This window comes from Nomascus leucogenys, chromosome 2 (assembly GCF_006542625.1).
Source record: "Nomascus leucogenys isolate Asia chromosome 2, Asia_NLE_v1, whole genome shotgun sequence".
Lineage (NCBI taxonomy): Eukaryota > Metazoa > Chordata > Mammalia > Primates > Hylobatidae > Nomascus > Nomascus leucogenys.
The window spans coordinates 40,377,180-40,392,113 of NC_044382.1; the positions used below are offsets into that span (position 1 = coordinate 40,377,180).

The 14,934-nt window shown below is 44.4% G+C and overlaps 1 protein-coding gene across 1 annotated transcript in view; it reads left to right on the top strand.

Moving 5' to 3' along the window:
* The window catches only part of CDC25C (cell division cycle 25C), a 56,901-nt gene that overhangs the window by 15,641 nt on the left and 26,326 nt on the right, over positions 1-14,934 (top strand). Inside the window, exon 7 of the mRNA XM_030828631.1 lies at positions 6,548-6,703. Coding sequence (XP_030684491.1) covers positions 6,548-6,703 — 156 coding nt within the window. The remainder of the gene's footprint in view (positions 1-6,547; positions 6,704-14,934) is intronic.

Consider the following 14,934-nt stretch of genomic DNA (forward strand, 5'->3'; position numbering starts at 1 on the left):
AATTTTTATATTTTTAGTAGAGACGGGGTTTTACCATGTTGGCCAGGCTGGTTTTGAACTCCTGACTTCAGGTGATCCACCTGCCTCAGCCTCCCAAAGTGCTGGGATTACAGGTGTGAGCCACCACGCCCGGCCACGCTTCTTTTTTCCTTCTTTAAATATTGCTTTTTTATTTTTATTTTTTTAGACACAAGGTCTTGCTATGTTGCCCAGGCTAGACTCGAACTTTTGGGCTCAAGCAATCTTACCACTTTGGCCTACTGGGTAGCTAGGACTACAGGCTCATGGATCTGTGCCCGGGTCTGGATGCTTTTCTCTGATAAATGGACCCTAATTTATAAAAAGACTTCCATATTGTTAGATACTTAGTGGTATCCAGATTTTCCTTTTACGAATAATGCTATGATGTAAGTTCTCAAGCATAAATATTTGACTGCATTTCAGATTTTTCTCTTCAGTGCTGGATTGAAGGTATAAATTTTTTTTTTTTTGAGATGGAGTCTCTCTCTGTTGCCCAGGCTGGAGTGCAGTGGTAAAATGTCGGCTCACTACAACCTCTGCCTCCCAAGTTCAGGCAATTCTCCTGTCTCAGGGTCCCGAGTAGCTGGGACTGCAGGTGTGTGCCACTATACCCCAGCTAATTTTTTTATTTTTAGTAGAGATGGGGTTTCACCATGTTGGCCAAGCTGGTCTTCAAACTCCTGATCTCAAGCAGTCTGCTTGCCTCAGCCTCCCAAAGTGCTGGGATTGCAGGCGTGAGCCACTGCGTCTGGCATAGGTATAAATTTTTAATCTGCTCATCTTGTTGGTATGGCATAAATTTTTTATTTTATTTTATTTTATTTTATTTTTGAGATGGATTCTTGCTGTGTCACGAGGCTGGAATGCAGTGGTGTGATCTCAGCTCACTGCAATATCTGCCTCCTGGGTTCAAGTGATTCTCTTGCCTCAGCCTCCCAAGTAGCTGGGATTACAGGTGCGTGCCACCACACCCAGCTAATTTTTGTATTTTTAGTAGAGACAGGGTTTCACCATGTTGGCCAGGATGGTCTTGATCTCCTGACCTCGTAGTCTGCCCTCCTCTGCCTCCCAAAGTGCTGGGATTACAGCCATGAGCCACCATGCCCGACAGCATCAATATTTTTAAAGTTTTTTTTTTTCCTCTCCCTAGAAATAGGGGTCTCACTATGTTGCCTAGGCAAATCTCGAACTCCTGGGCTCAAGCCTTAAGGTTTTGATACTTTCTCCGATTCGTTTCTGAAAAAGTTATAAGAATTTGCATTTTCATTAGCAATCCATATCTCATAGAATGAATTTATTTATTTATTTATCTATCTATCTATCTATTTATTTATTTATTTTGAGACAGAGTCTCACTCTGTCGCCCAGGGTGGAGTGCAGTGGCGAGATCTCAGCTCACTGCAACCGCCGCCTCCCTGGTTCAAGCAATTCTCCTGTCTCAGCCTCCCGAGTAGCTGAAACTACAGGCGCAGGCTGCCACACCCAGCTAATTTTTTGTATTTTAGTAGAGATGGGGTTTCACCATCTTGCCCAGGCTGGTCTTGAACTTCTGAGCTCAGGCAATCCACTTGCCTCAGCCTCACAAAATGCTAGGATTATAGGTGTGAGCCACCCTGCCCAGCCTTCTCGTGGAATTTTTTTTTTTTTTGAGATGGAGTCTTGCTCTGTTGTCCAGGCTGGAGTGCAGTGGGACAATCTCAGCTCACTGCAACCTCTGCCTCCCGGGTTCAAGTGATTCTTCTGCCTCAGCCTCCTGAGCAGCTGGGACTACAGGCGTGCGGCACCATGCCCAGCTAATTTTTGTATTTTTGGTAGAGACGGGGTTTCACCATATTGGCCAGACTGATTCGAACTCCTGACCTTGTAACCCACCCACCTCGGCCTCCCAAAGTGCTGGGATTACAGGCATGAGCCACCACGCCTGGCCTTCTCATGGAATTTTTTTAAAAATTACTTTCTGCTGAGCAGTCTTGGGTGAGGGAAAATGCTAATTAGGCCAGATGTCGTGTCTTATCCCTATAATCCCAGCACTCTGGGAGGCCGAGACGAGAGGATTGCCTGAGTCCAGTACTTTGAGTTCCCTAGCTGGGGAATACTGTAAGACCACATCTCTACCCCACCCCCCAACCAAAAAAAAAAATGGCTGGGACTTGGTGGTGCATACCTGTAGTCTCAGGTACTCTGGAGGCCAAGGCAAGAGGCTCACCTCGGCCCAAGAGCCTGAGGCTCCAGTGAGTTATAATTGGGAGGATTGCTTGAGCACAGGAGTCTGAGGCTGCAGTCAGCTGAGATGGAGACTCAGTCTCAAGTAATACACACACACATACATACATGGTAAAATCGTTTATTTTATATTAAAAATAATTAGCAGGCCAGGCATGGTGGCTCATGCCTGTAATCCCACCACTTTGGGAGGCTGAGGCAGGTGGATCACCTGAGGCCAGGATTTGAGACCAACCTGGCCAACATGGTGAAACGCTGTCTCTACTAAAAATACAAAAATTAGCCGGGCGTGGTGGCACCTGGGTGAGAAACAAGAATGGCTTGAACCTGGGAGGCGGAGGTTGCAACAAGCTGAGATCACACCACTGCACTCCAGTGCAGTGAGTGGACAGGTGACAAAGTGAGACTGTCTCAAAAAAAGTAAAAAAAAATAAAAATAAAAATAATTAGTAGTGGCTGGGTGCAGTGGCTCACACCTGTAATCCCAGCACTTTGGGAGGCTGAGGCAGGCTGATCACTTGAGGTCAGGAGTTCCAGACTAGCCTGGGCAACATGGTGAAACCCCATCTCTACTGAAAAAAAATATACGAAAATTAGCCGGGGCCGGGCGCGGTGGCTCACGCCTGTAATCCCAGCACTTTGGGAGGCCGAGGTGGGTGGATCACGAGGTCAGGAGATCGAGACCATCCCGGCTAACATGGTGAAACCCCGTCTCTACTAAAAATATAAAAAATTAGCCGGGCGTGGTGGTGGGCGCCTGTAGTCCCAGCTACTCTGGAGGCTGAGGCAGGAGAATGGCGTGAACCCGGGAGGCGGAGCTTGCAGTGAGCCGAGATCGTGCGACTGTACTCCAGTCTGGGCGACAGAGCGAGACTACGTCTCTAAAAAAAAAAAAAAAAGCCGGGCTTGGTGGCAGGCATCTGTAATCCCAGCTACCTAAGACGCTGAGGCAGGAGAATCACTTGAATCTAGGAGGCAGAGGTTTCAGTGAGCCGAGATTGCGCCACTGCACTCCAGCCTGGGCGACAGAGTGAGACTCTGTCTCAAATAATAATAATTATAGGCCAGGCGCCGTGGCTCACGCCTGTAATCCCATCACTTTGGGAGGCCGAGGCAGGCGGATCATGAGGTCAGGAGATCGAGACCATACTGGCTAACACAGTGAAACCCTGTCTCTACTAAAAGTAAAAAAAATTAGCCGGGCGTGGTGGCGGGCGCCTGTAGTCCCAGTTACTCCAGAGGCTGAGGCAGGAGAATGGCGTGAACCCAGGAGGCGGAGCTTGCAGTGAGCCAAGATCGCTCCACTGCACTCCAGCCTGGGCGACAGAGCATGTCTCCGTATCAAAAAATAAAATAAAATAATAATAATAATAATAATAATTAGTAGTAATTTCATGTGATTATTATCCATGCGTAATTTCTCTAGTGTCTTTTGTGCCCTTATAATACTGGGGTCTTAACTTACCCAGGCATTGACTTGCCTTTCATAGACCATGGACTCCAGAGTTTTGGATTATTATTTCTAATCTCAACCCTGAGGGAAAGCTATTTTAACATATTCTATCCTACAAAGATAAAGTTGATCATGGTTTTTCGTTTGTTTTTTTTTTTTTTTGAGACAGAGTCTTGCTCTGTCACCAGGCTGGAGTGCAGTGGTGCGATCTCAGCACACTGCAACCTCTGCCTCCTGGGTTCAAGCGATTCCACTGCCTCAGCCTCCCCAGTATCTGGGACTACAGGTGTGCACCACCACACCCGGCTAATTTTTTGTATTTTAGTAGAGATGGGGTTTCACCATGTTGGCCAGGATGCTCTCGATCTCCTGACCTCGTGATCCACCTGCCTCAACCTCCAAAAGTGCTGGGATTACAGGCGTGAGCCACCGCACCTGGCCACTAAGTTGATCATGTTTTATTTAGGTTTTTGGTTTCTAGGATGGAGGGAGGAACTGGAGTATGTTCAATTATTGGATAGTCTTATGTGTGATTTTTTTTAATTGCAGTAAAATGTACATAGTATTTACAATTTTAACTATTTTTGAGTGTGCAGTCTAGTGACAGTAAGTATATTAGTAATGTGAGACTATCGCCAGAACTCATTTCCAGAAACTTTTCATTATTCAAAACAGAAGCTGTATACCCTTAAGTGATAACTCCCCATCCCTGTTTCTGCCCAGCCAATGATAACCTCTATTTTCTGTCTTGGTGAATTTGACTATTCTAGATACCTCATCTGAGTAGAATAATATAATATTTTGTCCTTTCATGTTTGTGTGTGAGGTCTCGCTCTGTCACCTCTGCTGGAGTACAGTGGCACAATCATAACTCACGGCAGCCTCAAACTCCCAGGCTCTGATTATTCTCCCACCTCAGTCTACCAAGTAGCTGGCACTGCAAGTGTGCACCACTATGCCTGGCTAATTTTTTTTTTTTTTCTGAGGCAGAGTCTCACTCTGTCACCCAGGCTGGAGTGCAGTGGTGCAATCTTGGCTCACTGCAACCTTTATCTCCCAGGTTCAGGCGATTCTCATGCCTCAACCTCCCTAGTAGCTGGGATTACAGACATGTGCTACCATGCCTGGTGAATTTTTTTGTATTTTTAGTAGAGACGGAGTTTCACCATGTTGGCCAGGCTGGTCTTAAACTCCTGGCCTCATGTGATCTGCCCACCTCAACCTAATTTTTTTGTATATTTTGTAGAAACAGGGTTTTGCCATGTTGCCCAGGCTGGTCTCAAATTCCTGGGTTCGAGAGATCCATCTGCTTCAGCCTCCCATAGTGCTGGGGTTACAGGTGTGAGCCACTGCGTCCAGCCTATATTTTCTTCTTCTGTTTCTTTTTTTTTTTTTTTTTTGAGACAGAGTCTTGCTCTGTTGCCCAGGCTGGAGTGCAGTGGCGCAATCTCGGCTCACTGCAAGCTCCGCCTCCCGGGTTCAAGCCATTCTCCTGCCTCAGCCCTCCCGAGTAGCTGGGACTACAGGCGCCCGCCACCATGCCCAGCTAATTTTTTTGTATTTTTAGTAGAGATGGCGTTTCACCATGTTAGCCAGGATGGTCTTGATCTCCTGACCTCGTGATCTGCCCGCCTCGGCCTCCCAAAGTGCTGGGATTACAGGCGTGAGCCACCGTGCCCGGCCCGTCCAGCCTATATTTTCATTTAGCATAATGTCTTCAAAGTTCATCTATGTCATAGCATGTATTAGAATTTCATTTCTTTTGTATGTATATATCATATTTTGTTTATCCATTCATCTGTTGATGGACATTTTGAGTTGTTTCCAACCTTTTGGCCATTGTGAGTAATGCTGCTATGAACATAGGTGTACAAATATCTGCTTGAGTCCTTGCTTTTATTTTATGTATTTTTTTTTCCAAGATGGAGTCATTGCCCTGTCACCCAGGCTGGAGTGCAGTGGTGCAATCACAGCTCACTGCAACTTCCACCTCCCTGGTTCAAGCAGTTCTCCTGCCTCAGCCTCCCAAGTAGCTGGGATTATAGGCACGTGCTACCATGCCCGGCTAATTTTTGTATTTTTAGTAGAGATGGGGTTTCAACATGTTAGCCAGGCTGCTCTCGAACTCCTGACCTCATGATCTGCCGGCCTCGGCCTCCCAAAGTACTGCGATTACAGGCGTGAGCTACGGTGCCCGGCCCCTGCTTTTAATTCTTTTGGGTATATATTCAGAAGTAGAATTGCTTGATTATATGATAATTCTACGTTTAATTTTTTGAGGAACTGCCATGCTAGTATCCATAGAATGCCTCTGCACCCTTTTACATTCCCACCAGCAATGCACAAACACTTGTTATTTCTTATAATGGCTATCCTAATGGGTATAAAGTAGTATCTCTTGCAATTTTGATATGCATTTCCATAATGATTACTTACGTTGAGCATCTTTTGATGTGCTTATGGGCCATTTGTATATATTCTTTGGAGAAATGTCTATTCATGTCCCTTTTGATTGTTATTGTTGTTGTTATTGAGTTGTAGGAGTTCCTTATATATTCTGATATTAATCTCTCGTCAAATATAAGACTCGCAAATGTTTTCTCCCATTTTGTGGGTTGCCTTTTCATTCCCTTAATGATGTTCTTTGATGCACAAAAGTTTTTCATCTTGATGAAGACCAATTTATCTATTTTTTTCTTTTGTTACCTGTGCTTTTGGTGGCATTATCCAAATCCAATGTCATGAATTTTTTCCCTTATGTTTTCTTCTAAGAGTTTTATAGTTTTAGCTCTTCATTTAGAACTTTGCTATATTTTGAATAGTTTTTAATGTTGTCAATATACTTGATAGGACAATGGAAACTTGGTGGACAGTGAAATGAAATATCTGGGCAGTCCTATTACTACTGTTCCAAAATTGGATAAAAATTCAAACCTAGGAGAAGACCAGGCAGAAGAGATTTCAGATGAATTAATGGAGTTTTCCCTGGAAGATCAAGAAGCAAAGGTAAAGTGTTCTGTGGTAGTATCTTTGCATTCTTCATATTCCTTCATTCTGTTAAAAGAAAAACTAGACAAATTAAACTTAGGAGAGTTTATTTGAGCAAAAAAATAACTAGTGAATCCAGCAACCCTCATAGCCAGAACATGTTCAGTAAAACTCCAGTTTGCCATGTGGTCAGGCAGTATTATGGACAGAAAATGGAAATGAAGTACAGAAAACAGAAGTGAGGTGCAGAGACAGCCCAGTTGGTTACAGCCTTGAGTTTGCCTTATTTGAACATGGTTTAAACAGTTGATTGCTTGTGGTTGACTGAAGCTCAGCTGCTGTGCTTTCCTGAGACTCAGCTTTTTGATACAAAAGTATACTTCTAAATTAGGCTTTCAGTTAGTTTAAGTACTAAGTTAGGTTGCAACTTGGTATATAAAGACTCAAGTACAGAGGCATCCTCAGGCCAAATTTAGTTTAATTAACGATTCATTCTTCTTTTTTTTTTTTTTTTTTAAGACAGATTCTTGCTCTGTCGCCTAGGCTGGAGTGCAGTGGCGCCATCTTGGCTCACTGCAACCTCCTCTTCCCAGGTTCAAGTGATTCTCCTGCCTCAGCCTCTCAAGTAGCTGGGATTACAGGTGCACACCACCATACCCGGGTAATTTTTAGTATTTTTAGTAGAGACAGGGTTTCACCATGTTGGCCGGGCTGGTCTTAAACTCCTGGCCTCAGGTGATCTATCCGCCTCAGCCTTCCAAAGTGCTAGGATTAGAAGCGTGAGCCACCATGCCCAGCCAACAATTCATTCTTGAATAAACATTTTATGCCTAATATGTATGAGTCACTCTACTAAATGCTAGATCTACAGAGATCAACAAGATGTGATAACCTATCTTTATTTATTTATTTATTTATTTATTTATTTTTGAGATGGAGTCTTGCTGTGTCACCTAGGCTGGAGTGCAGTGGTGGTATCTCGGCTCACTGCAACCTCCGTCTCCTAGGTTTAAGCGATTCTCTTGCCTCAGCCTCCCAAAGCACACCATCGTGCCTGGCTAATTTTTTATAATTTTAGTAAAGATGGGGTTTTGCCATGTTGGCCAGACTGGTCTTGAACTCCTGACCTCAAGTGATCTGCCCGCCTTGGCCTCCCAAAGAGCTGGGATTACAGGCATGAGCCACTGCACCTGGCCTAACCTATCTTTAGACTGTAGGGTTACCTGACTGATAGGTTATCAGGTCACTACAGGAATCTTCTTACTGCTGGTGAACAGGGTCCAGTCAATAGTTTGAGTGGATCACCGTCAAAATAATCTAGGATAAGTAATGTCTCCAGGATAATGGTAATGTATAGAATATACCTAACATGACTTTTCAGGTATTTTCTAATACAGTCTTTTGTTTCCTTTTATCTTTCCCATATCACTGATAGATATACCTGAAGCATGTGGGTTATAGCCTATATGCTGATATGCCAAAGACAGTTTCTGAGGCATTTAGCTTTTTTTTTTTTTTTTTTTTTTTGAGATAGACAGGGTCTTGCTCTGTAGCCCAGGCTGGGGTACGTGGCACAATTAAAGTTCACTGCAGCCTCAATCTCCCCAGGCTCCGGCAGTCCTCCCACCTCAGCCTCCGAGTAGCTGGGACTATAGGCACATGCCATCATACCTGGCTAATTTTTTTGTATTTTTTGTAGAGACGTGGTTTCACAATATTGCCCAGGCTAGTCTCAAACTCCTGGACTCAGGTGATTCACACACCTTGGCCTCCCAAAGTGCTGGGATTACAGGCATGAGCTACCATGCCTGGCCTACATTTAGCATTTCTAAATCAACTTTGTTGCTTTGAAACAAGTAGGGCTATGGGTTTTTCTTTAAAATTTATTCATTTCACAAGGCCAACATGGTATAGTGGAGTTAGAACAGTTGCATTCTAGTCCTCATGCTTTTATTTGTTTTTAATTATTTAATTAATTAGATAGGGTCTTGCTCTGCTCTGTCACCCAGACTGGAGTGCAGCGTTGAACTCCTGGGCTCAAGTAATCCTCCCACCTCAGCCTCCTGAGTAGCTAGGACTATAAGTGCATACCACCATGCCCAGCTAATTTTTAAAATTTTTTGTAGAGATGGAGTCTTGGTGTGTTGCCCAAGCTGTTTTGGAACTCCTGCGCTCCAGCAATCCTCTTGCCTTTGTTGCAGGATCTTTAGGATGTTGCTTTTCTGGCCAGAAACCTTTGTGGCCAGTGGTGCCTTTGCCCGAGTTGTTGTCCTGCGTCGAGGTACGCAGACAAGCGGAGGGTGAGCAAGACAAAGAGAAGCTTTATTGAGTGTTAGAACAGCTCAGAGGAGACCCACAGGGGGCAGCTCCTCTCTGTAGGCAGTTTGTCTTATACCATATTCAGCTCTCAGCAGAGAGGAGGCCCTGGAGTAGGTGGCTCCTCTCTGCAGGCAGGTCCTACCTGTTGATTTCCCAGCTTTCAGCAGACAGCATAGCTCCTCTCTCTTCTCTGGTTGTCTGATCTTTTCTCCATCCTCTACCCTACTCTGGCTCAGCCTGGGGCTTTTATGGACCTCAGAGGGGAGGTCTGCGAGAAAAGGACCGCTAGAAAAGACAGCACAAATCCCCATCCAGTGGGCGGGACTGGCAGCCTGGCCCCCAGCCTTTAAGCCCTCCCTGTCCTGAAGGTGGGGACTTACAGGAACCTCCCTTCCACCCAGGAGCCTGTCTGTCTCTCTCAGCCATCCATGGCACTAGGCTGCTCACACCAAGGTGCACCTAAAGGCCAGCACTGACCACCCTCAGTCCCTACTTGGCTTCCCCTCTTTCGCTTCTCCGTGCCCAAATTCTAGAGGGGGCCAAGGTGGCAGGGTGCTGCCCTGAGGGTGTGCACACACATCCACCCCCGGACTGTAACAGCACCTGGACTTGCCCCAACCCCACTCTGAGATTAGAGTGGGTTCCAAGAGCAGAGAGAAGCGGGGGTGGGGGTGGGGGTGGGGGGCAGGCCTTCCTGGGCCCCCAAGGGTGCAGGCTGCAGAGACTATTAGGTCCTGCACCTGGGAGGGCGGCTGCAGCTGCACCCGGGAGGGCAGGGATCCTGCCTGCTCCTGGCCCCCACAAGAGCACAGGGAGGCTCGGATCTGCAGCCACAACTTGGGCGGCTGCAAGCCCACCCAGGAGGGCAGGGCTTCTGCCTGCTCCATGGAACAGGAGGCCCAGGATAACAGCTGCAGTTTGTGTAGCTCCAGCAGCACCAGGGAGCTCCTGCCCCAACTCAGAAGGGGAAGGGCTCCCGCTAGCTCCATGGATCATGCAGCCCTATCCATGCCTCTCTGCTGCAGCCAGCCTGATGACAGCAGCAAGCCCTCTGGAGTCGCAGCTGCCAACACCTTGGCCTCTCAAAGTGCTGGAATTACAAGTGTGAGCCACCGTATCCAGCCTCATTCTTTTATTTACTTGGTGGTATGACTATTCACAAGACAACCACTTGACCTCAGTTTTTAATTTATAAAATGGAGAGCATGATAAAATGACTACCTCCTTAATAGGCTTGTTGTGAATAAAATATTAAAAGCAGTTTGTGTCCTCATCACATACACACAAATGGTAACTGTGTGATGAAGGATGTGTTAATGAATTTCATTGTGGTAATCCTTACATAATATATACGTAAATCATTATATTGTACTCCTTAAGTATATATAAATTTTATCATTTATACCTCAATAAAATAGAAAAAAAATTTAAAGAGCAGTTTGTAATACAGTAGTTCCCCGTTATCCACAGGGAATATATTCTGAGACCCCCAGTGGATGCCTAAAATTGCAGACAGTACTGAACCCTATATATACCATGCTTTTCCCTATGCATATGTACCTGTGATGGAGTTTTTTACTTAGGCATAGTAAGAGATTAACAATAATAACTAATAATAAAACAGAACAATTACAACAACATACTGTAATAAAAATTATAGGGGGCTGGGCGCGGTGGCTTATGCCTGTAATCCCAGCACACTGGGAGGCTGAAGCGGGTGGTCAGGAGTTTGAGAGCTGCCTGGCCAACATGGTGAAACCCCATCTCTACTAAAAATACAAAAATTAGCTGGGCGTGGTGGTGAGCATCGGTAACCCCAGCTACTGGGCTGGCTGAGGCAGTAGAATCGCTTGAACTTAAACCCAGATGGCAGAGGCTGCAGTGAGCTGAGATCGCACCGCTGCATTCCAGCCTGGGCAACAGAGTGAGACTCTTACTCAAAAAAAAAAAAAAAAAAAAAAAAAAAAGTGCTGGCTGGGCATGGCGAGTCACGCCTGTAATCCCAGCACTTTAGGAGGTTGAGATGGGCAGATCACCTGAAGCCAGGAGTTTGAGGCCAGCTTGGCCAACACGGTGAAACCCCGTCTCTATTAAAAATACACACACAAAAAAAAATTAGCCTGGTGTGGTGGCGGCCACCTGTAATCCCAGCTCCCCAGGAGGCTGAGGCAGGAGAATCGCTTGAAGCTGGGAGGCAGAGGTTGCAGTGAGCCGAGATCGCTCCATTGTACTCCAGCCTGGGCAACAAGAGTGAAATTGTGTCTCAAAAAAAAAAGTGCTATAGGCTGGGAGCGGTGACTCACACCTGTAATCCCAGAACTTTGGGAGGTTGAGGTGGGTGGATCACCTGAGGTCAGGAGTTCTAGACCAGCCTGGCCAACAGTATGAAACCTTGGCTCTACTAAAAATACAAAAATTAGCTGGGTGCGGTGGCGGGTGCCTGTAATGCCAGCTACTTGGGAGGCTTAGGCAGGAGAATCACTTGAATCCAGGAGGTGGAGGTTGCATTGAGCCAAGATCATGCCACTGCACTCTAGCCTGGGCAACAGAATGAGACTCCATCTCAAAAAAAAAAAAAAAAAAAAAAGCAAAAAAAAAGGTGCTATGAATGACAGGACGATTTGAATAAAGGACAGCACTTTGGGAGGCCAAGGCAGGTGGATCACCTGAGGTCTGGAGTTTGAGACCAGCCTGACCAACTTGTTGAAACCTCGTCTCTATTAAAAATACAAAAATTTAGCTGAGCATGGTGTTGGACACCTGTAATCCCAGCTACTCAGGAGGCTGACGCAGGAGAATCGCTTGAACCCAGGAGGCAGAGGTTGCAGTAAGGTGAGATTGCGCTGCTGCACTCCAGCCTGGGTGCGACAGAGCGAGACTCCGTCTAAAAAAAAAAAAAAAAAAAAAAAGAAAGAAAGAAAGAAAAAAAGGACATAGGTGTTTGGGAGGGTATTATTTTTGACTTTACCCTGAGTAACTGGAGAAATGGTGACAACACTATAATGAATTTGAAAAGAAGGGTGGATTCAGCAGGAATAGATGTGTTCTGTTTTGGACATTGAATTATAGATGCTAAGAGGAAATTTAGATGAAAATATTAAATGAGGAGTTGAAGCTATCAGTATGAGAAATGTACATTTCTGGGGCAGCTGTATAAAGGAGAAAATGAAAGCTAATGACTCTAAGTTTAAAGTGAAGAGAAAGGCTGGGAAGAAAGAGCAGTAGCCACTGTGGGACTGATAATGAAGTAGAGACATATAGGAATAATATTAGCCAGGAATCAGAAAGGAGAGATCTAGGACACAAATACAGGGGGCACATTTATATATTAATTCGTTTTATACATTTTTTGTTATGGTAAAACATAAAATTTACAATTTTAATCATTTTTAAGCATACAGTTTAGTGGTATTAAGTGCCTTCGTTTTATTGTGAGTGTACTTACCCATCTCTAGGATTTTTTTATTACCCCAAGCAGAAATTCTCTTTTTTTTTTTTTTTTTTTTTTTTTTTTAAGATGTAGTCTTGCTCTGTCGCCCAAGCTGGAGTGCAGTGGCGCAATTTTGGCTCACTGCACCTCCACCTCCTGGGTTCAAGTGATTCTCCTGCCTCAGCCTCCCGAGAAGCTGGGATTCCAGGCATGCCCCACCATGGCCGGCTAATTTTTTTGTATTTTTAATAGAGACAAGGTTTCACCATGTTGGCCAGGCTGGTCTTGAATACCTGACCTCAGGTGATCTGCCCTCCTTGGCCTCCCAAAGTGCTGAGATTACAGGTGAGCCACTGTGCCTGGCCCCCAAGCAGAAATGCTGTACCCAGTAAACAATAACTCCCCATCTTCTCCCCCTTCCCCAGCCCCTAGTAACCACTATTCTATTTTCTGCCCTCTATGAATTTGCTCTAGGTACCTAATATAAATGGAAGCATACAATATTTGTCCTTTTGTCTCTGGCATATATCTTATAGTGTAATGTTTTCGTTGGTAATCAGTGTTGTAGCATGTATCAGAATTTCATTCTCTTTAAAAAAAAATCAGTTTTATGTTAAATTGTAAAATGCACATAACCTTTATCATCATAACCATTTTCAAGCGTATAGTTCAGTAGTATTACATACATTCCCATTGTTGTGTAACCAATCTCCAGAACTCTTTTAATGTTGGAAAACTGACACTCTGTGCCCATAAAACAACTTCCCATTTTCCCCTTCTCCCAGCCTCTGGCAACCACCATTCTATTTTCTATAAATTTGATTATTCTAGATATCTCTGATAAGTGGAATGATACAGGGTTTTTTTTGTTTTGTAACTGGCTTATTTCAATTAGCATAATGTCCTCAAGCTTTATCTATGTTGTAGCATGTATCATAATTTCATTCCTTTTTATGGCAGAATAATATTCCATTGTATGTATATACCACATTTTGTGACATTTGGGTTTCCACCTTTTGGCAACTGTGAATATTGTTGCTATGAAAATTGGCTTACAAATATCTGTTTGTGTCCTTGCTTTCAGTTCTTTTACTTTTTTGGAGACAGGTCTCACTCAGTTGCCCAGGGTGCAGTGCAATGATGTGATCATGGCTCACTGCAGCCTTGAACTCTTTGGCTCAAGCAGTCCTCCCATCTCAGCCTCCCAAGTAACTGGGATTACAGGTGTGAGCCACCACACCTGGCCCTGCCTTCAGTTCTTTAGGGTATATACCCAGAAGTAAAATTGCTGGGTCGTATGGTTATTCTGTGTTTAATTTTTTAAGGAACTCTCATACTGTTTTCACAGCAACTGTTCCATTTTACATTCCCACCAGCAATGCACAAGGGTCCCAGTTTCTCCATATCATAGCCAACACTTGTTATTTTCTGATTTTGATACTATCCATCCTGATGACTATGAAATGGTATCTCATCGTAATTTTAATTTGCATTTCCTTAATGATTAGTGATGTTGAGCACCTTTTCATACGCTTCCTGGCCATTTGTCTGTCTTTGGAGAAGTGTCTATTCAAGTTCTTTGCCCATTTTTTAATTGAGTTGTTTCTTTTGTTGTTGTTGAGTTGTAGTTCTTTGTATATTCTGGATATCAATCCCTTATCAGATAAATAATTTGCAAATATTTTTTCCTATTCTGTTGGTTGCCTATTCATTCTGTTGATTGTGCCCTTTGTTGCAAAAAAGTTTTAAATTTTGATGAAGTCTAATTTATCCGCTTTTTTTGTTGCTTGTGCTTTTGGTGTCATATCTGAGAAATCATTGCCAGATTCAATGTCATGTGCCTCCCCAACCCCCTCCCCTTTTTAAAAAAAAATAGTAGGGACAGGGTCTCACCCAGGCTGGAGTACAGTGATGCAATCGCATAGCTCATTGTAACTTCAAACTCCTGCTCTCAAGGGATCCTCCCACCTCAGTGTCCATAGTAGCTAGTACTACAGGCATGCACCACCACACTTGGCTAATTTATTTTTTGTAGAGATGAGGGTCTTGCTGTGTTATTCTTCTGGTCTCAAAATTCTGGCCTCAAGCAATCCTCTTGCTTCAGCCTCCCAAGGTGCTGCGATTATAAGTGTGAGCCATTGGGCTCAGCTCCCTGTGTTTTCTTTAAAGAGTTTTATAGTTATAGCTCTTAAGTTTACGTCTTTGATTCATTTCGAGTTAATGTGTGTATATGGTATAAGAGAAGGCTTTAACTTTGCTCTTTGGGACAAAGAACAAAGCAGTGTCGGCTACAATATGGAGAAATTGGGACCCTTGTGCATTGCTGGTGGGAATGTAAAATCCAGTTGTCCCACCACTAATTGTTTTTTTCTTTTCTATTTTTTTTTTTTTTTGAGACGGAGTCTCACTCTGTTGCCCAGGCTGGAGTGCAGTGGCGCGATCTGGGCTCACTGCAAGCTCCACCTCCTGGGTTCACGCCATTCTCCTGCCTCAGCCTCCC